Source organism: Ursus arctos, unplaced genomic scaffold, assembly GCF_023065955.2.
Source record: "Ursus arctos isolate Adak ecotype North America unplaced genomic scaffold, UrsArc2.0 scaffold_28, whole genome shotgun sequence".
In the NCBI taxonomy this organism is placed as follows: Eukaryota; Metazoa; Chordata; class Mammalia; order Carnivora; family Ursidae; genus Ursus; species Ursus arctos.
Genome location: NW_026622963.1, coordinates 6,780,212 through 6,803,872, shown reverse-complemented (window position 1 = coordinate 6,803,872; position 23,661 = coordinate 6,780,212). Strand labels below are relative to the sequence as shown.

General features: G+C 37.0%; 1 protein-coding gene across 9 annotated transcripts in view; it reads right to left on the bottom strand.

Moving 5' to 3' along the window:
* LRRC49 (leucine rich repeat containing 49) overlaps window positions 1-23,661 on the bottom strand; it is a 148,257-nt gene that overhangs the window by 2,590 nt on the left and 122,006 nt on the right. For all 9 annotated transcript variants that reach the window (XM_048221971.2, XM_048221969.2, XM_048221978.2 and 6 more), the window contains 3 exons: window positions 21,710-21,895; window positions 18,868-18,977; window positions 7,824-7,977 (listed from right to left, as the gene is read on the bottom strand). In XM_048221971.2, the coding sequence (XP_048077928.1) occupies window positions 7,824-7,977; window positions 18,868-18,977; window positions 21,710-21,895 (450 nt within the window). The remainder of the gene's footprint in view (window positions 1-7,823; window positions 7,978-18,867; window positions 18,978-21,709; window positions 21,896-23,661) is intronic.

Genomic DNA, 23,661 nt, shown 5'->3' with positions numbered 1-23,661 from the left:
ATTAATATTGTCTTTGGGTTGTTGAGACCATGAGAGTTTTTTCCTCCTTTTTTCTATTTCTCTTCCTTTTCCAAATTTTTACAATTTTTAAAACAACAAAACATGTTTTGGATTCTTGATTAATTAACGTAAGTTAATGATGAGTCCCAATTGTCACTAACACAGGCATATTTTGGAAATTTTCTTATGACATATAAAATTTCTCTAAATAATCACTCACCTTTCAGGGGTCAACACGCCGACCTGATTTAGTTCATGCGCTAAAAACAACTGGTCATGAGTTGACCTCGCATAAAAATATGTACAGATTGTGATGGGCGATAAATAACAAATGGTTCCAGCTGGCTACTTCTCCGATGAACCTCAGTTTCTTTAACTCTGAAATATGGTCTGGGACTTAGTCACCTGCACTAAGTTAGCTTGTTGATGAGAACAGCATTGAGCCGTTCCCTTTTAACACTCAGTAAATCTGGGCTACACAGGGACTACCAGGGAGAGAGACAAGTGTGAATCACCAGAGATCGATCAAGAGCTGAAACGAGCAATATTTTACAATGTGCAAGACATTTACACAAACAGAAGGCACACAGCATATTTAGTGAATGCCTCTTTTACACATTGCTGAGTTTCTTAAAACACAATTTTGAGTTATTTATTTAGTTAGTTTAGAGAGGGGGGAGGGGAAGAGAGAGAGAGAATGTTAAGCAGGCTTCACTTCCAGCGCGAGCCCAATGCTGGACTCCATCCTACAACCCCACGATCATGACCTGAGCTGAAATCAAGAGTCTGACACTTACCTGATTGAGCCACAGGCACCCCACAATTTTGAGCTTTTTAAAAAAGAAAGTCCTGGCAGTAAGACTGGAAAATTTTTATAGTACTTAAGGAATAACAAAAACGTAAAGAATTTTTAAATGATGTATTTTGTTAAATAATTTATACATAATATAAATTAAACTCTTTGTAAGTGGCATAGTGCAATTTTTGGTGCTTTAAAAGTTCTTGCTATAGCTCCTTCCATTACTTCTTTATAAACATGTTGCTACAGAATTGCATCTGCCATAATAACCCTTAATTCAGAACAGTTGGAAAGCAGTTTTACTTCATCATTTCTTCTCTCCTCCACGCCAATTACTCCCATCTCCGTGAAGTATACTCTCAACTCCTCGGGTATCTGCCAGGACGACTCACTCTGCCTGTCCAGAACGATCCTGTGAAAAGCACGTTAGAGATACCTCTCTTGCCCTGACCCGTCAAGGAGTTATTGCTCGTTGAATAATGCTTTTTCCATTCTCAAATGCTTTCATACACTTCTTTTTTTCCTATCCCACAATATCCCTGTGGGGTTCATAAAGCAAGTATTGTACAAGTTCAATCCTGATGAGATGAACTCTGTACAATATTATTTATTTCATCAAACTAAAACTTTGTTGTCATGAAGATGGTTTGGGGGAAAAAGTAGGTCAAAGGTGGGATTTGTTGTGGAGCGATTTTGGCTATAATGGTACTTGTACTGGGGTACAATCTGTATCTCCATCTCATAAATGGGAAACTAAGGTCAACAGAAGTGGAGAGACTCGCTCAGGATTACACATCACTACTAATACTTTCCCAGAGGAAACTCTAGTCTCTGAAGGACCCGCAGTCTAGTTGGAGAGATGGCCTACACATACGAAAAGCTAACTAAAAAAATACTAACAGTAACTAAGTGCTGAACGAGATGTTTAGACAGCAAATCTAATCAGTGTTCAGAAAGAGACAGCACTTTGTGGTCAGGAAGACTTCAGAAAGTGGCATGATACGCCCTGAAAGAGTCCAAGGTCAACAATCAGGAGGTCTGAGTTCTAGAGGCAGCTCGGTCAGTAACTGGCCGTGCGATCCTGAGGAGTTCCTCTGAGCCTCCAGTTTTCCTCATCTGTCTAAGAACAGGACTGGAATCATTAGTCCCTTTCAGCTCGAGGACTCGACTTCTGCCTTAGATCTTTTTTGAAATGAGTCAGGAGCATGGATGGGCAGTTACCAAGCAACAGAATCACACATGTCATATGTATAATTATACATGTCGTATGTATAACGGAAGGGTCTGCTTAGCCTGATTTGTGAGGAACTCACTATAATTAATTCCCTCAACAACTCAGGATACACCGGAGAGAGAGACTGAGCGCTCTATGCTGCAGTGATCAAAATATTTTTCAAGGGGCACCTGGGTGGCACAGCGGTTAAGCATCTGCCTTCGGCTCAGGGTGTGATCCCGGCGTTCTGGGATCGAGCCCCACCTTGGGCTCCTCTGCTATGAGCCTGCTTCTTCCTCTCCCACTCCCCCTGCTTGTGTTCCCTCTCTTGCTGGCTGTCTCTCTCTCTCTCAAATGAATAAATAAAATCTTAAAAATAAATAAATATTTTTCAAGAGGTGAGGAGCGTGGTCTGGGCGAAGGAATGCTAGACTGTAAGTCAAGAGAGTGATTAAGGGACTAGGACAGGTCTTTCAGGTATTAAGTGGCAGAATCAGGGGCTCAGATCCAGGTCTCCTAGCAGCCAAGTGTTCTTTCCAAAATCCCTTCGACATTTCTCAAAACAAGAGTCGACATTCTCTGTCCTAACTTTCTGATTGCTTGTTTACTGCTCAAACCATTTTGAGATGCTGCTTATATGACTCCACTGAAACTACTCCTGTTTCAAATACAAACAATCAATGATCTTGATTGTCAAATTTATGACATCTTTTTCTGCTGTTTGTAACCTGCAGGTGTTAGAAAATCACGGTCTCTTCAATCAAGGTCATAAAGATTTTCACCTACTTTTTCAATGAAAACTTTAAAGTTTCGCTTTTCATACTTGGGTTTCCATTGACCTGGAGTTAATTTTTGTTGTTTGGTGTGGAGTAAGGGCTCAATATGTATTTCTGATTTGATCTTCAATTTCCTCAGTACCATTTATTAAATTGTCTGTACTAATCTGCAATACCTCTTATCTACATCCCCATATACGTGGGGTATCTGTATGTCATATACGTGGGAGGGCTCCAGCTCTCTGCTTTGTTCTCGGGTCTGTTTGTCTATTCCTGCACTGCCTTAGTCACTACAGCTTTACAATCGACCTGACATCTGCTGAGGCAAGTTCTCCCCACTTCTAGTCCTGTGTATTTTAGGTTCTTTGCTCTATCAGATAACTTTTGGATCAGCTGGTGACATTCTACAAATTTTGATTAGAACTGCCTTATATTTATGGATGGATTTAGGAAGAATCTTTCCCATGTAGAACATTCCTGTCCTTGAACATGAACTATCTATTTAGTTCTTCTTCCATGTTTTGCAATAAAATTTCATAATTTTCTCCATAGAACTTATACATATTTTATTGCTCATTCCTATAGTATTTTTTGTTACACTACATGGTATATTACTTTAAATTTATTTTTAAATAGGTAACATAGCCTATATTGGGTCGTCAGCCCCTTTTCTTACTGATTTATAAAAGTTCTTTATCATTTACGAAGATTAGTTGCAAACCATCTTTTCGTTTCTTTTTTGTCTTTGCTTATTCTACCCAACTGAAGGTCTTCTTCATGCCAACGCCACACACATATTTTCCAGGATTTCTTGAAAAACCTTTATACTTTTATTATAAACTTTAAAAGCTCTGACCCATTTGGAATTTATGCTGATATAATGTCTGAATCTAGCTTTTTTTCCCTCAGTTCCCTAATTATTCCTAAATCATTTATTGGACAGTCCACATGACTTGGATTATTCTTTATCAGATAATAAATTCTCTTTTGTATTTGGATATACACTTGAATTTTCCATTCTATCCATTAGACTATCTCTTTATGGCCATCCTCTTTGAATTGCTATGACTTTATAATATACCTTAATACCTAGTGCTAGTATTCTCAATATTGTTCTTTTTCAAAAGAGTTTTTATGCTTATTTTCCCACATGTACCATAGAATCAACTTGTCTCAAAAAACCCTCAACAAAAATTTTTGGCCTTTTTATTAAGATCATATTAAATTTTTATTTTTTTAAAGATTTATTTATTTATTCATTTGACAGAGAGAGAGAGAGAAAGAGAGCACAAGCAGGGGGAGCAGCAGGCCGAGGGAGAGGAGAAGCAGGCTCCCCGCCCAGCAGAGAGCCCAACTCGGGGCTCAATCCCAGGACCCTGGGATCATGACCCAAGCCAAAGGTAGATGCTTAATCAACTGAGCCACCCAGGCGCCCCAAGATCATATTAAAATTTTAAATTAACTTAAGGGAAACTGACATTTTCCTTTAGATCCTTCTTATCCAAAACATGGTGGGTATTTCCATTTGTATAAATCTGTGGTGTGCTTCATTAATGTTTTACAGCTTATTTCACAGAAATCATGCATATTTATTAGTTATTACTAGGTAGTTTATCTTTTTGTGTTGCTGCTGTGAGCTGGGTCTTTTCTCTCTGGTGGTTATTTACTTACAGGGAAGCTGTTGATTTCTGCTCCATTACTGAATTTTCTTAGAGCTTTTATAGTTTAATTATCTTGGGAATCCCAGAGATTTGATACTATTATCTGCAAGTGTAAGTTCACCCCTTTCCTTTCAAATTACCACTAATCTCTCTCTCTTGCCCTTTTGCATTGTCTGTATTGATAAATGACAATGCAATACTGGACATCCTTGTCGCGAGCTGACTTCAGTGATGCATTAGGGCTCTGTCGCTGTGCAGCACATTATCTCAAGCTTGGTGGCTTAAGATGACACGTATCTATCATCTCACAGGTTCCATGCACCAGGAGTCCAGGCGCAGCTTAGCCGGGAGCTCTGCTCAGGACGTCACAACGCTGTAGTCGAGGTGTCAGCCAAGCTGTGTTCCTTTCTAAAGTTTGGATCCTCTTCCAGACCCAGGTGGTTGTTTGAACAGAACTCAGTTCCTTGCAGTTGTAGAACTGAAGCCCCATTTTCTTGCTGGCTGCCAGCAGGGGACTGCTGTCAGCTCCTAGAAGCTTCTTGCAGTTCTTGCCCATGTACCCCCTCACATGATGGCTTACTTCTTCAAGGCCAGCAGTAGCCTGAATCCTCTTTTAAAGGACCTGGTCAGACCTACCCAGGAAAATCTCCCTTTCCATTAACTCAAGTCAACTGATTAGAGACCTTAATTATATTTACAAAATCCCTTTACCCTTGCTCTATTCCGTTGGTTAGAAGCAAGTCACATGTTTTACCGGCACTGAAGAGACGGATACCAGGATGTGGGAATCGTGGAGGACATCTCATTCAGAATTCTGCCAACCATTAATGCTAATGTTGCTAGAGTTTCCCCATCAAGCATGACATTTGCTATTCAATTTCTATTTATCTTATTTGCTGATTTAAAAAAATTAAGGATGGATGTTGAATTGTGTGAAATGCCTTTTCAATGTCTAAAGAAATAATCACAACTTTTCACCTTAGATCGATCTACTGATAGGAATCTTCTCGCATTCCGAGAATAAACTACACTTGGCTGTAATGTTATTCATTTAACGTTCTGCTGCAGTCTCCTTTAAATTCTCCCCCTCCTTTTTTAAAGGATTTTTGCACCATCTATATTCTTAGGTTTTTGGTCTGGCTTTTCATTTTCTGTGCCAAACCTGGCAGGTAATGTTATGATGTCTGCCTTTGAAAAAATGGAAAAGGTTTCTTCCTTTGCAATACTCTTACACAGTTTAAAAATCACTGGAATTGTCTGTCTGTTCTTTCAAGAGCTGGTTGATTTCTCTGTGAAAGTGTTCTTGTTTTGCATTCAGCTCTTTGATATTTTTCTAAATGTCTTTTATTGAAATTAGTATTAACTTTTGGCTCATGGAACTGAGTGCCTTCAGGAAGACAAAGACTTGCAATCCTGTCGGTTTGGCTTTCATTTTCCTCCTTTGGCCATACCAGGAAGCCCCTACCGGCCAAAGATTAAGTTCAATCCTTTCACACAGCCCTCTTATTACCCTTCTAGTCTCTTCTTTTAACATCATCTACCTCAACCTCTGTGCTTCTGAAGAGTGAATTGCTCATAGCTCCTGGCTCTCTCCTTGTCTCTTCTGTGCTTCTGTGCCTTTTATTCAAACTGTGCTCTCTCAGAATCGCCCCTTTCCCTTTGCGTGTAGCTACATTTTATCATTTAAGACTGGTATCAGGAAGCTTCTTCTCTGGAAATCCTCCCTTGACCTGGCTGAGATATCCCACCTGTACTCTCCTGATATACTGATTTATAACCATCCCCGTATATGTGTATCTCCTCCGTTAGGATGTGAGATCCGTGAGGATAAGGACAGTGACTTCTTGCAGCCCAAGTAATGCGTGTGACAGGGGCCTCACCCATGATTTTTGAATGAGTGAACGCATGAATGTGGGGGTGGGGGATGACTTCAAGGTATTGACTTCAAGTATTTAAAGAGTTTTCATGAGAAAGAGACTAATTCTCTTTTCTACATAAGGTGGTACTAGGGTCATGAATTAAAAGTTATTAGGAGGCAGATTTCGGCTTCACATGGGTAAGAATTTTTTCACCAGTGGAATTGTTCAGTGATAAAGAATCAAGAGCCACCTCACAAAGCAGTGATTTCTGTACTAGAAGAATTTAAAGCAGAATCTGAACATCTTTGAGGATGCTATAAAAATATCGATTGCATTGAGCTTTCAAGGTATTTTCAAGCTGTAATCCTTAGAGCCCTATGGGTTCCAGAGATGCTTCAGGACTGGGGATAAGATGAGGAGAAAGGAAAATAATAGACAATCCAATCAAATGAAGCTCTGAAGCCCTCCTTTCCCTCAACTCTGCGGTTTTTGCTTTGTTTTGACGTACGGGGCTTCAGCTACAATATGGTTTGAATAGAGTCCCATGGCTGTTAAAAAACATCTGAAAACCACTTGCCTGGCCATTTCACTGCCATATGTGTGTGTGTGTGTGTGTGTGTCATATACATATATCACGTATATATCATATATGTATCATATATATCATATGATATGACATGTCATATATGTGATATATATCATACATATATGATATATGTGATATAATGATATATATATGATATATATATGATACATATTTAAAACCTGTGTGAGTTATATAAATATAACTCACGGTGTCTTGCACATCAGTTAAAGATGCTTAGTGAGGGCTTTCTGCTCTCTTTGTCTTGCTCTTTGCCCTTCAGTCCCCTCAAAATCTCTCGCAGAATCTTCACAGTCCATTGTTATTTAGAGGATTTGTTTCTTCAGCTTCCTTAGGAGTTCCATTAAGGCAGGCACTGCATGCTGCCCTTCTTCGTAGCTCCTGTGGCACCCTAACACTGCATTTCTCCAACAAACCTCCGAACACAAAGAAGTAACGAATTAGCTCCAGCTTTGCTGGCTAAGTAGCTACAGTGGAAACAGGATAGGTTAAAACGATATCACGCGATTAAGGACGCAGAAGTTAGTGGTGTAGGAGAATGAAAGCAGCGAACGAGAACATCAAGGATACAACCCGACGTGGGCTACCTAGGTACTCACAGCAAGCCCGTATCTTTTGTCTTAATTCAGACAGATCAGATCCCCTCGTCCACTTTGGTCTAAATTTTTGGTACAGATTTCTTTGGAACTTTTTTTTCTGCTGAAATAAAGATATTGGAACTATGGGCTCTACTTCTTCCTAAGGCCATGGTGCCTCCTGTCTCCAGCTGTATGTAACATAAGGCTGGCTAACTTTCCAGGACACAAACATGTTATCTTCACTGATTAAAGGGAGAAATGTACAACCGCCAAGTCCCACGCCAGGTGGGAGATATCCAGGCACCAGATCCCAAAGACCGATGGTGGTTTTACCTCTAGCCTTGCGTTATAAAAGTCTCTCGTGGTATAATTTAGTGTAGCACGGTTTGTGTTTTCTCCCACAAGTCTTTTGCTATCGCTGTTTTCTTCATTGACAAGACCAGGTTTTTTTCCTTTGGTTTCTAGCAGATACCGGAATTGCTTCTTTCTGTAGAAAGACAGTCAAGAGATGTAGAGAGTTACCAATGAGATTTATTAAAATGTGCCTATTGTTTTGTTGACTTTCGAGGGAAGCATATGCTCTTTGGAATGTCTGTTTTATGAGTTTGAGCTATTTATTTGAACTCAGGTCACTACCCCAATCTTTCTACTATTAAGCTAGTCAACTCAAATTCTTTCGTTTCATAACTACCAATCATCAACATAAACGTCTCAACCACTTCTAGAGTGAACAAACTCTACCTTAAAGAAATCAATACAAAATTTAAATAATCAAGAGCATAAAACAACCCAAACTTTCTAAGTCCTTATCTTTCATAAAATATATATTACCTCTTACAAATCACACAAATAGTTCATAATTCCATTATGCAGCTCAGTAGTACTACCCAGAGATAGAAAACGGAATGGGATACTGGTTTAACTTTAGGCAAAACCAAAATAAACAAAACCCGAAAACAAAAGTGTTAGCACACTGGGGCAAGATCCTAGTAGGAGGTAAATAATGAAACCGGAAACTTCATTTGATTATGAAGAACATAAACAGTGCTCAGAGCGTCCCTGGCAGACCCATAAGCCTAGACAGAGTGCTGCAACTCACCTCCCATGAAGGTTGATTTCTGGTTTCCACCAGACTTAGTGTGTCTCTAAGTGAAGGGCTATTACTATTTTACTTTAAACTGAACTAAAGATTGGGAAGAGAAGAGGAATAGTTCTTTAAAATTTTTTTTCCTTTCCCAATTTAAAAGTATAAAACAACAACTTTAGAAATTTCAAGGAGTACACATTTTGAAAAGTATAAACAGATAAAAATCACCCATAAATCTATAGCTCATAAATCTATATAAACTATAACATTGTTCACATTCAACGTATTTTTTTGCAGCTTTTTCTAGGAATTTTTGTAAAAAGTTAAGATCATACTAAACGTCCAATTTTGTACACTTATTTTCACTCAGTGCTATCTAGTAAGCATTTTTCTATGTCATTAAAACTGAATGAATGAATAAAATTCAATTGTGATGTTAATCAATATACCTAACCAGGCCCTTGTTTTAGATATTTAGTAGTATAATTTTCTCAACTTTTATAAAGAAGAAAGTAACATATAGATCTTCACCTGCATTTTCTTTAGACTTTTCAATTACCAAAGCAATGCAAATATACATTTTATATCTCTCACATTAGTCTTTTCAAATGATCATTTTTCATTAATTCTGTTTTTATTTTTATTTTTATTTTTTTTCCCCTTATTCACTGTCAGGCAGCTTTAATTGTCATACAAAGAAACAAGGCTATTGCTGTTTGAAGAATCTCAAACTCAGATGTTCTAGAGTATAAACTTTTAATGCTGTTAATGCCATCTGTCCCCTAGAACAGATTTGTTGTTGAGTTGTAGGACTCTCCTCCCCTGGCATCACATCGTTCCAGAATCTGGTCTTCATTGCCTTGTGTGTTTCAATAAGCCACACCACCTTAGAAATTAAGGATCTGGGGATGCCTGGGTGGCTCAGCTGGTTGAGCACCTGACTTCGGCTCAGGTCATGATCTCGGGGTCCCGGGATCTGGCCCTGCATTGGGCTCCACACTCAATGGGGAGTCTGCTTGTCTCTCTCCCTCTGCCCCTCCCTCTGTTCTTGCTCTTTCTTTTTCTCAAATAAATAAAATCTAAAAAAATTAAAAAAGGAAATCATGGATCTGATTTTTTCCATAATGAGGAAATGCTATCCCTGTCTTCTCTTTACATAACACTTGAATCTCTTTTTCTAAATCCGAAGAGCAGGACCCAATGTTTTTATTTTTTTTTTTAAGATTTATTTATTTGAGAGAGAGAGAGTGTGTGCGCAAGTGGGGGAAGAGGTGGGATGGAGGTGGAGAGAATCCTCAAGCAGACTCCCTGCAGAGTGGAGTCTGACCTGAGGCTCAATCTCGGGAACCTGAGCCCACGACCTGAGCCGAAACCAAGAGTCGGATGCCCAGCTGACTGAGCCACCTAGCCGCCCCTTATTATTTGGTTCTTAATGTCATTATTTCTTTCAACTTCCTTCAGGATTATTTTGCTTTTTTCTTTCTAACTTCTTTATTTTCTTTTCCTAACTCCTTTAGATAAATATTGAGCTCATTCATTTTCAGCCTTGATTCTTCCCTAATACATGCATGTCAAAGGCTAAAATGCTTTCATTTAGCATCATGTAACTTGATTCCACAAGTTTTGAAATGTGGTATTTTTGTTATATTTCAGTTCAAGGTAGTTTCCATTATAAAACTGTCTTTAATCTGTGGGTTATTCAGAAATGTGTTTTTTGATTTCCAGATATATGGAGATTTCCTGGTTAACACTGAATAACTGAGTTAAAGCTTAATTGAATTTTGAACAGAAAACATGGGCTATGTAAATTCTTTGGAATCTGTGGATGATTGCCTTATGGGTAGTATTTGGTCAATTTTTATAAATTCCACGCATGCTTGAAAAGAACATGTGTTCTACGGTTATTGGGGGTAATGTTCTCTGGATGTCCATTAAATCAGATTTGTTAATCATGTTCATGTATTTTATATCCTTTTTAAATTAATAGCTCAAAAGTATATTAAAACTTCCCACTGTAATTGTGGAGTTGTAGTAATGTCAATTTTTGGTTTATAGATTTTTAAGGCTATGCTAACAGGTACATACAAATTAAATTAGCAAATTTATCTGACTATTTCTGATGAACTGAACCTCTTATCATTTTCACATGATCCTCTTTATTTTTAGTGTTGCTTCTAACCTTAGTGTATTTAGTCCTCAATGGCTACTCTGTTTTTATTTTGGTTAGTATTGATGTTGTTACCTTTTCTCACTTTTTTACTTTTTATTTTTATTTTTTTAAAGATTTTATTTATTTATTCGACAGAGATAGAGACAGCCAGAGAGAGAGGGAACACAAGCAGGGGGAGTGGGAGAGGAAGAAGCAGGCTCATAGCAGAGGAGCTTGATGTGGGGCTCGATCCCATAACGCCGGGATCACGCCCTGAGCCGAAGGCAGACGCTTAACCGCTGTGCCACCCAGGTGCCCCACTTTTTTACTTTTTAAACTTTATATAACTTATGTTTCAGATGTGTCCCTTGTAAACAACATATAACTGAACTTTATTTTTTTACTCAATCTGACAATCTTTGACTCTTAACCAGAACAATTAGTACCTTTGTATTTTATCATTGATAACATTGATGGTCATAATTACGAGCTCCCTTAGATTCATGCCCTTTACAATGTGATTCCGCAGCTAAGCAGACTACCTCCATGATAGTATCAGTATTTAGACCAGGCCTCAGGAGTCCTTGCATGTTTTCTCTCTCTCTCTTTAAATCCTGCCTCTCCCATGAAAACAAACCCAGGCAGATTTCTAGAGCATGAGAGACCGGGTGGAGCAAAGACAACTTTACCTAAAAACCTAAGACAAACTTTACCAAAGACAACTTGACCAAATACCTAAGGCCGCCCTAGACCAGTTTATAGCTGGCCAACCCCCAAACAAGCGAGAGCCCAGGCTAGATCAGCAGAGCTGCCTACCCAACCCACAAGGGACTGCAGATGCGTGAGGACCCCAGCTGAAGGCACAGCCATCCAGCTGGCCTGCAGACTCAGGAGAAATGACTCTTGTTCTAAGCCACTGACTTTTGGTACGAACGGAATTGCGGATAGAGTCACATTTAGGTTAAATCTGACATTTTCTTTTCTTTCATTTTGACCCACATGTTCTGTGTTTCTTTTCTCTTTCTCTTCTTTTCCATTTCCTCCATTCCTCCTTATTAGTTTAGAAACTGTACACTCTTTACTCTTTGGTTACCATAGAAATTAGAACATGTACTCTTAACTTACTAACATCTAGCCTTAATTACTATAGCTCCTTCCCAGATAATACAAGGATCTAGAACACCGTATCTTTACCTCCTCCTACACTACGCTGTTGTAGTCTATGTTAATTCTATATATTTTAAAACCCATAACACATAATTATTGTTGCTTTATACAGTCAATGCTCATTTAGCTTTATCCCACAAATTTGGTATTTTCCTTGTTCTTTATTTAGCTCTTCTTGCACCTCAGACCTTCTATCTGGGATCACTTTCCTTCTGCTTAATTACAGGCTTTATAATTTCTTTTAGTGCAGTAATACTGGCAGGAAATCTCTTAGCTTTTGTTTTATATTATTTTGTTTTAAAGTGTCTTTATTTTATCTTCATTCTTAAAAGACATTTTTACTGTGTATAGAATTCTAGGTTGTTGGCAATTAATTTCCTTCAGTAATTGAACATATCATTTATTATCCTGTCTTCTGAGTTCCACTGCTGCTGTTGTGACGTCAACTGCTGATGTGCACTCCTTTAAAGATAATCTTCTCCTGGCCATTTTAGAATTTTTCACCTTTATAGTTGGTGCTCTGTGGTTTCGCTGTGAGGTGACTTGGGGTAGATTTCTTTTAATTGAATACATTTGGAATTGGTTGAGCTTGTCTAATGTATAGATTAGGGTATTTCATCAGTTTAAAAATTCCTTGCCATTATCTTTACATATTACCTCTACCCCACTTTCTTTATTATCTTTTTGAAATTCCAATCAAACATATTTTAAACCTTTTAATTCATTCTATCCCCACATTTCTTAACTGCTTTTCCATATGTTCTTTTCTCTTTATGCTTCATCCCAAAAAATTCTCTCTTGGCTATTTCCCAATTTACTGATTCTCTTTTCAACTAGGTCTAATTGGCTGTTAAACCTCTTAAGTTTTAATTGTGTTTGTTGCATTTTTCATTTACAGAACTTCTTTTGGCTTCCTTCCAGACCTGACGGATCACTTTTTAAATTTTCTTGTTATCTCCAGATATTTTCAAATTTGTCTATTATATCATGAAATACGCTATGCATAGTCGTTTTATAATCTTTAAGAAATAATGCCAAAATCCAAAGTATTTGTGGGTCTGTTTCTGTAGCGTATTTTTTTTTCCTGCTAGTTCTTTTATATGGTAGCTTATTTCCTTGTGTGCTTGGTTATTTTTACTTTTTTTCCATTGTGTCCTGGTCGCTGTCCTTAAAAATTACTTATGGAAATTCTTCGAGAGAGGTGGAAAGTAAACCCTCCAGAGAGGAAGTGCATTTGCTTTCCCAGGTATCTAGAGATAGTAACATTTAAACTTTGATATTATTTTAAACTATCCATGCATTATGAATTTAGGCTGCAAATCTATATGAGGACTGGCTTTTGGTTACATTTCTTAGAGACAATTTTACCCCTTTTCTGCTCATACCATGACAACTTTTCTTGGAAAATCCAGGTGAAGAAAGGGAAGTTTATTTCTGACACCATCTTGATGGTGTAGCCATAGGGATTCTAGCTTAATTTTGGGAAGATCTCAATTTATAGTCACCATTTTAGAGGGGGTCCTGGGCTTTGATTTCTAGCCTTCCCTCTTTGCAGCTAACAAAAGCAAAATTTAAGTTTCCCTTAAATGCCTCCAGGTTAAACTCAGTCTACATGCTCACCTTACTTCTCAATGTTCTTCCCATAGATCTTGGCCTAGTAATTATGTTATATCTTATCAGCTCTTCAGTACTTTTATGGAGTTTTCATTTTTATTTTATCCAAATTTTTAGTTGTTTTTAGTGCAAGGAATTGTCAAAACAACCTAACTCACCATTATTGGAGAAGTCCAATGTATTCTCAATAAGAACTTTCAAACTGTACAAACATACATACAGTAAAACTTGAAAACCACTCTTTACTCAACCACCACTCCTAACACCCACATCCTACCAGGTGTTCATCTTTTTAGTTCCCTTTCTATGCCTCCATATTTATACATGTACATTTATTTTGTTGCCTTCAAAAATAACATCGGGTCATAATATAAATGCTCTCTTATACTTTATTTTATTTAATGAACAATCTGTCTCTGGATCATTTCATATCAGAACAGAAAATCTACTTTAATCTTTTTTTTTCCTTTTTCTTCTTTTTCTTATAGATTTATAATAACTGTAATGTACATGGTATCATATAGATACTACATTCATAATTTAGAAGTATCATGATTTATTTGACTTTCCCTATTGTTAGGCATTTAAGTACTTTCCAAAGTTGGGTTACACAAACAATAAAGCAATGACAGCCTGTACATAAGTTTTTTGTGCCCATATATGTGCATTTCAATAGGCTATATTCCTAGTACTGGAACTTCTGGGTTCAAAAATACGATGGGTATTGCTAAACTGCTTCCTTCACAAGTCTGCATCAAGTTATACGTCCGCCCGTACTGTAAAGCATATATTATTCGTTCTTAAATTTTTTAGTCAATCTCACTGGCAAAAATGAAATCTTATTGTTTTAATTTAATTTTTACTTCTCTGATTACAAGTGAGTTGGATCTTTTCTTACAATATTTGGCCTTTTTTTTTTTTTTTGTAAAGTCTTTATATCCTTTGCTTTTACCTTCATGTTGATTGTCTTTTTAATACTAAATTCGTAGGACTTCTTAAATCTGTTAAATGTGTTGCAAATACATTCTCCCTGTCTGCTCATGTCTTTGGACTTTATGATGTCTTTTATCATACAAAAGTATTAGAAAGTATAGTAGGATGCTTTTATAAACTTGAACTGATGAATGTCTTCCTAAGATACAAAAATCATCTTGTTTAGTTTACTGAGAAATCATACTGGGATTGCTGATTGGAAAGTTAATAACCACATAATTTAATTAAAATAAATTGACATTTTTATTAAGCAGAATTCATTAACAATGTACATCTCTCCATTTTTTAGACTTTTTTTTTAACGCCTAATTTCGCTGTTTGCTTCATAGTTAACTTTGTGTCAGGTGGATTTCCTGATATTTTATCATTTTTATTGCCTCTATAAATGGGATAATTTTCTAATACTATTTTCAAGAATTTACTACTTAAGTGAAGAAATGCCAATTATTTTTGTATGCTGATGTAGTGTCTGGTTTCCTTGTTATATATTCTGATAAGTTATAAAAAAGTTTAATAATTGAATTCTTGGATTTTCTTTAGAAAATGGTCTTCATAAAGAGTCAATTCTTGCTTTTACTAGTCAACGATTCTTCTTTCTTATTTCTTTAAAAGTTGCTTTATCTTTTTTAATTTCTTGCCTCCATTTTCTTTTACTTTACTTTGGTATTTTTCTAGCTTCTTGAGTTGAAAGCCTCATTCATTAATTTCTAATCTTTCTTGTTTCCTAACATGTATATAGAAGATCTAGCATTTCCTCCCAGTACAGTTTTAGCAAAATCCCACAGGCTGTGACACAGAGTGTCCTTGTTACCAAATTCATTTATGTTATTTATAACTTTGGTTTTAATTTATTCTTCAACCCAAAAGAGTTAAAGTATTCTTTAAAATCCCTTAAAAAAGGAATATGATAATAATAATGAAAATGAAAAAAGAACAAAAGCCAAAACAGAACAAAACCAAAAAGGTAATTTGAGCAGTTATCTATAAGCATACAGTAAAAGGTAAGCTTCTACATACTTTGGAACCCTAGAGTCCTCAATTCAACTCCTAGAGACAGTCATTTTTAAAAAATCAAATATTTTAAAATTACACAAGGACATCTTTGAAATGTCTGCCCCATATCTCATAAATCACAGCACACTATACAACTGTCCTATAACTTGCATTTTTATTTTCTAAGACATCTTACAGACTGTTTCATATCAGAACCTCTAATTATTTTTTGACTTGCAAGTCATCGGTCTTTATTAGTTGAAATCGAGTGACTTTTCGTATTTTTGCTATTATAAACACTGGCTGCATTATTTGTGCTCACGTAAAAAACACTATCTGAAAAAGATTCCTTTAAGCGAAATTACTAAGTCGAAGGGGACATAAATTTAAAATTTGTTAGGTATTGTTAAGAATTGCCTCAACTTATACCACCGTGTGTAAGAATTCTGTTTCAACATGCTGTATACCACCAAACTTTTAGCCTTTCCCCCACAAGGTTCTCTCATTGTTTTAAAATTTTCATGTCTATGACTTTGATTGAGGTTAAACATCTTTTTTAAGTTTAAAGGCACCTGTATTTTGTTTTCCGGGAAACTGCTTCTCCTGTTTGTGTTTCCAATTTCAACCGCATAAAATTTTGGCTTATTATTTTCTAATTTTATGGTATCATTAGAGAAAGTGATCTGTTTGCATATGCTTTTTGGGAAACATGGAGATTTTCTTTGAGTTTAATATATGTCCAATTTTTGCAAACATTTCATTGGTGTTTAAATAGAATTTGTTTTTGAGGGCGCCTGGGTGGCGCAGTCGTTAAGCATCTGCCTTCGGCTCAGGGCGTGATCCAAATGTTCTGGGATTGAGCCCCACATCAGGCTCCTCAGCTGGGAGCCTGCTTCTTCCTCTCCCACTCCCCCTGCTTGTGTTCCCTCTCTCTCTGTCAAATAAATAAATTAAATCTAAATAGAATTTGGTTTTGAATTGGGAATAAGAGTCTGGGAATAAAATTATAAATCCATTTATTTGATAAACTGCATTAACTGTGTTATTCAAATCCTCCATATTCTTTTTTTGGGGGGGTTTATTTGATATATTGACCTATTAGATTAATATCTATTACAATAATTATGAATTTGTCAATGTATACTTGTACTTGTTAATATATTTAGGAGTTTAGTTACATTAAGTTTCATAATTATCATATTTTTTGGTAGATTGTAGCTTTTGGTGCCACCAATTCTATTACCACTAATATTAATATTCCCAGATTTGTTTGTTGTTGTTGATGGCATTTCCTTGCCAAGTATTTTCATCCCTTTATTTTCAAACTTTATATATTGCTTTCTTCAGGGGTATTTTTCAAATACAACATGTAACTCAATTTTTAACCCTGATAGCCACTATCTATTAATAGGAGAATTCCATTTATTAATATTTATTATAACTAACATGTTTCTTTTTCTTTTTTCCTCCCTCCAGATTTTTCTTTTTAGTGATTTAGAATCTGTACATCTAGCTTTTCTTCTTAATGGTAGTCCTTAAAATTTTAATATACACAGTTAAACATGTATTTTTCCATCAACTTTTGGTACTAATTAGTACCTATTATTACTCCCAAGGGGGAAAAAAACTTAGGCAAATTTAACTTCCTTTCCCTTAAGAATTTCTGGGACTTTTATTTTCAGGGTTACTAAATTTTTTTTGTACTTAATACTAAATATTTTTTGATAACCATAATTTTTTTAGATTTGTATTTTACTTTTTATTATTATTTTAATTTTTAATTCCTTAATGAGCATATTTTAAAAAATTAACATGTAATGTATTATTTGTTTCAGGGGTACAGGTCTGTGATTCATCAGTCTTGCATAACACCCAACGCTCACCACAACACATACCCTCCCCAGTGTCCATTACCCAGCCACCCTCTCCCTCCAACCCCTCCCCTCCCCTCCTGCCACCTTCAGTTTGTTTCCTAAGATCAAGAGTCTCTTACGGTTTGTCTCCCTCTCTGGTTTTGTCTTGTTTCATTTTTTTCCTCTAATTTTTACTTACTTCCACACCATCAGTTTTTGAACTCAATGCTTCCTATTTCTTGCGCTCACTGTTCATTTTGTAGCAGTCCCTCCTTCGGTACTTTTTTTCTTAAGTGATTCTATAGGTTTTTTATGGGATTTAGATTCTACCAATCAGACACACTTGGGTAGGATCTGAAATCAGAACTGAGCCAAGTGGGGAAGCAGAGGTAGCACACAGATGACCATTTTTTGGGGTACAAATTACAAACGTGTAATGGTAAATTCTGCAACCAAGTTCCAGGGACAGGAGTGGGGAACTTCCTGATCCCCCATGTAGGGAAAGCGGTACGATCCTGGAGGTTGCAACTGGGATGACAGTGTCCTGATCAGCCAGCTGCCTGAGCGGGGGTGGCTGCTTCCTTGCTGGGCTGGTTCTGTGGTACCATTCTGGGAGTCATCAGATTGCTTCCCTGCCCCTTCCGATGATTTTATAGACAACGAATTCCTTGTGTATCAGTCGTTTTCTGCTTATTCTAGCCAGAGTGAATTCTCTTATCTGTAACTGAATCATGACTGACAGCATCCTCGACTTTTCTCCTTGCATCCATGCACATTTTCTCAGTGTGTTCTGTCAGGTACACCTCTCCTAAGTATTTATCAAACTATCCTTTCCTCCACTCTCACTGTCCTAGTTGATGCCTTCAAAATCTCCCTCCTGGACTATACCGAGCCTCTTGATTAGTCTCCAGTCCTTCCATCTCTGTCTGCTCAAATGGCAGCCTTTCTAGAATATACATCTAATCACATGATTGTTGTGCTTAATTACAAAGCACAAGTATTCAGTTTTGTTTTGAATGGATTGCAAAGCTCTTCAAAATCAGACCATAATCTTTCTAGCTTCATTTCCTGTCACTATTCACAATTATCCTATGCTCCAATTATACAAGCTTGTTACAATTCCTTGCACCTTTGCAGATCTCTTTCCCCTATATCCTCTACCTGAAAAACTCCTTCTCACTCCTGAGGAGATAGACAAAATGTTGCCTCTTCTGTGAAGCTTTCCCTTAGGTTCTTCCAGAGTGCATCTGGTCCCCACACCCCACAGCCCTCTCTGAAATCGGAGGCGTCTACATCTTAAGTGCTTACATATATCTTTTAAATTATTAGTTTATAAGCCACACAAGAGCAAGAATTTTGTCTTATATTTTTATACCCCAACACTTTGAAGAGCGCCAGCCACAGACAAATTTAGGATCCATGTTTGTGGGACGCACAAGGCCAGTTAAGAGGTGCGTGAAATTTATCCCTTTTTCCTAGTGCAACAGAAATTCTATAAAAATGATAGAAATTAGAGATTACCTGGCATCACCCAGAATTGAAATCAGACGGTACTGGGGTAACTCGGAAGATGCGACATGTGCTAGGATTCCAAAGAGCCTTTCAGCCATTATCATATCATTCTGCGTCACCTGAAGAGATGCAACGGAGAGGGGTCAAAATGACAGTCTCTAGCTTGATATAATTAACACAATTCCAAAGAAATTTCTAACGTATTTTCTTTAGTCCAGGGAAGTACCTTCTCCTGGGCTGTAAGAGGAGAGTTCTCATTGACATCCTTTTCTTCCCTAACTTAACTGAAATGAAGATGTACCAATGTGGCTCATGGTGACGGAGGATGACCGCGGTGGGGAGTTAGCTCTAACTCAAAGCAATGTTCCCTGAGAATTATACTTGAGGCAACTTAAATTCTTAATGAATTTTTTCCAGAAAGCCTGTAATTTCTTGGAGTATATTGATTTAGGGGGAAAATTCTCAATAACATTGAGAATAACATTGTCCCTTTCTGAGAGATGGAACATTAGATAAGCAAGGATACTCCTGTTCATTCTAAAATTATGTCTACCTTTCTCTCCACAAGGAACAACTGTCACAGGTATTCTCTGTGAGGGCTTATTCCTATGTTAACCAAGAAGGTACTAAAAGCTGAAAGTGGGACTTGGATTACTATCTGGGCATATTTTCTTTAATATAAGAAACGGTTGCTTGCATTTTAAATACTGTTCGTTTGTCTATATAATCAGTGGTTCCCAACCGGGGCCATTTTGGCCCCTAGGGAACATCTGACAATGTCTGAAGACATTTTTGGTCATCACAACTGGCATGGGGGTGCTACTAGAGCCTAGTGGGTTGAGGCCAGGGATGCGGCTAAACATCCGTCATTGCACAGGACGGCCCCCACAACGAAGGATGACCTGGCCCAAGGTGTCAACAGAGCTGAGGTTGAGAAACCCTGGTAGAGTTAAATTTTGGAACTTAAAAAAATTCATTAATACTAGCTGTAATACACTTCACAGGCATTTTCCAAAAAAATAAACCCATAGTTCACTAGCATCTTATACACAGGACTCAGGGCGGCCTCACACTTGCCCTAAGACCTTCAGAGTTAGGAGGCTGCTGTTCCCTCAATTCTTTCCTTTAGCCGACAACTAAGTTATTTGGTCTAACATAGTCACCTAGTGGCCAGTGCAGGCCACTACTCCATCTTTTCTTCTCGACGCTCACAATTCAAATTTAATTCTACCTCAAGTGGTATTATTCTCTCTCATATACAAAGAAAAGTAGGTATATAGTGTAACATAACTACATATTGTCAAGGTTGAGATAAGCAGCTTTATTTTAGGCTGTTAATAAAGGGTCAAATATCCTGGATATTGACATTTTAGGAACTTTATCTCAGAATAAGTTATATTGGTTCTTTCTAATTCTTCTCTATTTTATGTAATTATACTGTACCATTCCTTCCCATTTCAAGGTTCTACCATAATTAGCACATCTCTAGTAGTGATCCATGTCTGGGTAAATATCCTACTTAGGTTAACGGGGTCAACAGTTTGGCCATTAATGAAGGAGAAAACTCACCCAGAGCCAAAATAACTATTCTACTTCCAGTCCAGGGTAGCTTTGGAAAATTGTGGGACTAATTATTAGGTCTGATCAATGACTCACAACCTTTCTGGGAAGTATCAAGAGAACGCACAAGAGTACAGAAGACTGAACCAAATCTCTTGGGAACTAGCTGGAGAAATTAGTAGTCTGAAGGTTCCAGATTTGTCCTGCATCTTCAACAGACAGCTGATACTGTGGTCACGAGCCTACCGTGGTTGATGCAAATTTCACTTGGCTGTTGTACACTGACGCAGAGAGCTCCAGTGTCTCAACGCTCTGCTAGATTTTCAGAGCACTTGCAGTGCATCAGCTGCAGGGAAATACAGTGGCTATTACCACCATGCTGGCAAACTTGATTACAGCGCGTTTTACAATAAGGAGGTCTTCTGAATTTTAAGAGATAATAGTAATAATACTAACAGCATATTAGAGATCTTCTTTCTTTGGAGGATTATTTAAATTCAGTGCAGGAATTCCACAGGAGAGGAAGATGCATAGTTTCTCTTTTCTTCCAAAAGAGCATTTAGAGAACATGGTCTTTGGACAGCAGGAAGATTACCCTTGTGACAGGCTTAGCAAACTGAATCCGAAAAATAACCTTTCACTAATAATATTCCAGGGTGAGTTACACAGTGCAGGTAATCCACTGGCAGCTGTTACAAACTATTAACAAAGCAGTCCAGACATTTATAAGTGCTTGTTTTATTACCTTTTCTTCTCATTTTTATTTTCTCTTCTTTTACCTTTCTTCCTTATTTCTCTTTCTCATCTTTTCTTTTTTAAATTATTCTTCTTTCCCTGCATACATTCTCTTTTTTTTCTCACTTTATTCCTGCCTTCCTCTACCATGACCCTTATCAGCTGACCTTTGGGTACTACTTCCCCATCCTTCTTATGTGTCCAGCAGTCTGCAAAACACTTGGAAGAATACAAAGATCACAGTACCTACATAAGTGTTCTTTTTTTCCTCAACTGTCATCCTATCAACCTTTTACTTCTCTGAATGTTTACAAAGAACAGTAAAAGTATTTGCTATTCACCATTATTTCATTGCTATTTTTAAAGTCTGTCTAGTGCTTTAGAGATTTTTGATGGACTTTTAGCTTTTTAACATTGTAAATGTCAAGATTTGGGAAAAACCCACAATATTTCTCAAAAGTTCTACCATGGTTCCTGAAATTCTTAACCATTTTTATGACTATTTCCCCTAAAAAGGAATATTTTAATTCTACAGTTGACTTAAGTTTAAGCTTACCTCCGTCCCGTTTATTTTCTGCATACTAAAATGGCTCAGCCTAAACAGTACATAGTATTTCCAGAGTGTAAAATTGACAACTGGATTTCCTTGAGGATCAACTGTCAACTGGTCGACACGGCGGAGTTGCGCTAGTGCATTAAATTGCTGCAGCATTACAAGATTTGTTTCCTTGAATTTCAGGTGCTGCAGTAATAAAGCACAAAAAAGAGCTGAACATTGAATTTAAGCATCTTAAAATACTCACATTAAAGCTTCACTGATCATTCCCCAAGAAGTCTGTAAACTTTAGGCCTAACTAATATGTTTTCAATCACCTTAAATCAACTGAATCTACTAAACTTACATAATTTTAGTCCATCTGATACATCATGGATGGAATCCATTAATCCACCCAGAATTGAATTCGAAGTGATTTCCCATCTGCAAAAGATATCCCCCATTTATGAGCAAACTAAGATCCTTAAAATTAAATAAATATACAATAATTCAGACTTTTAGGCATTACAATAATTTCATATGCTTTAAACTGAAATTAAATCTACAAAGGAAAGATGAGAAATAAAACTTCCAAAGCTTTATAAATACAGGGCTCACAATGGTTCTGAGAAGAACTAATTAGTCATTACCACCTGTATCTTGCCAATTGCTATTCAGGCTAGTTAAACTCGCCATGGGAAAAGAAAATCACTGAAACTGAAATGCTAATGTAAGTGTTCTTTCTGTGAAATTGGATGCTCTTTTCTGAACATATTGTCTCCATTTCTATCTTCTTTAGGGAGGATGATGTAGCAAAAAGAGAAAGAACTATAAGAGGGCAGGTGAAGGAAATCACTCGGCTAACAGAGAAAAACACAACAATAATAAAAACTCAAGGGAGAACTCACAGTTTCTGCAAATACATACTAATAAGTAATATAATGGTACCACAAACAGCAAATTGGAAAAACTGGAAAAAGCTAATTTCTCAACCTTATTTTTAAAAAATTTTAATTCCTGTATAGTTAACATACAGTATTATATTAGTTTCAGGTGTACTACTCAGTGATTCAACAATTCTATACATTACTCAGTGCTCATCACAGTAAGGGGACTCTTAATCCCCTTCGCCTATTTCACTCACCAACTCCCCCGCCACCTCCCCTCTGGTAACCATCAGTGTGTTCTCTATAGTTAAGAGTCTGTTTTTTGATTTGCCCCTTTTTTCCTTTATATATATCACATATATCCATATATATATATATATATATACACACACACACACAGTGGAATATTATTCAGCCATAAAAAGAATGAAATCTTGCCATCTCTCTCTCTCTCTCTCTTTCACACACACACACACACACACACACACACACACACACACACACACATATATATCCATTCATCTGTGGACTCACATCTTCTTTATCCATTCATCTGTGGATGGACACTTGGGCTGCTTCCATAGTATGGCTATTATAAATAATGCTGCAATAAATATAGGAGTGCATATATCTTTTCAAATTAGTCTTTTCATATTCTTTGAGTAAATACCTAGTAGTGCAATTACTAGATCGTAGAGTGGTTTTATTTTTAATTTTTGGAGAAATCTCCATACTTCCTCCCACAGTGGCCGCAACAGTTTGCATTCCCACCAACAGCATGCAAGGGTTCATTCCTTTTTTCCCACATCCTAGCCAACACCTTTGTTTCTTGTCTTTTTAATTTTAGCCACTCTGACACGTGTGAGGTGATATCTCATTGTGTTTTTGATTTGTATTTCCCTGATGATGAGTGATGTTGAACATCTTTTCATATGCCTGTGGGCTATCTGTTTGCCTTTGGAGAAATGTCTGTTCGTGTCTTCTGCCCATTTTTAATTAGATTATTTGTGCATCTGGGGTTGAGTTGTATACATTCCTTATACATTTTGGACACTGACCCTTTACTGGATGTCATTTGCAAATATC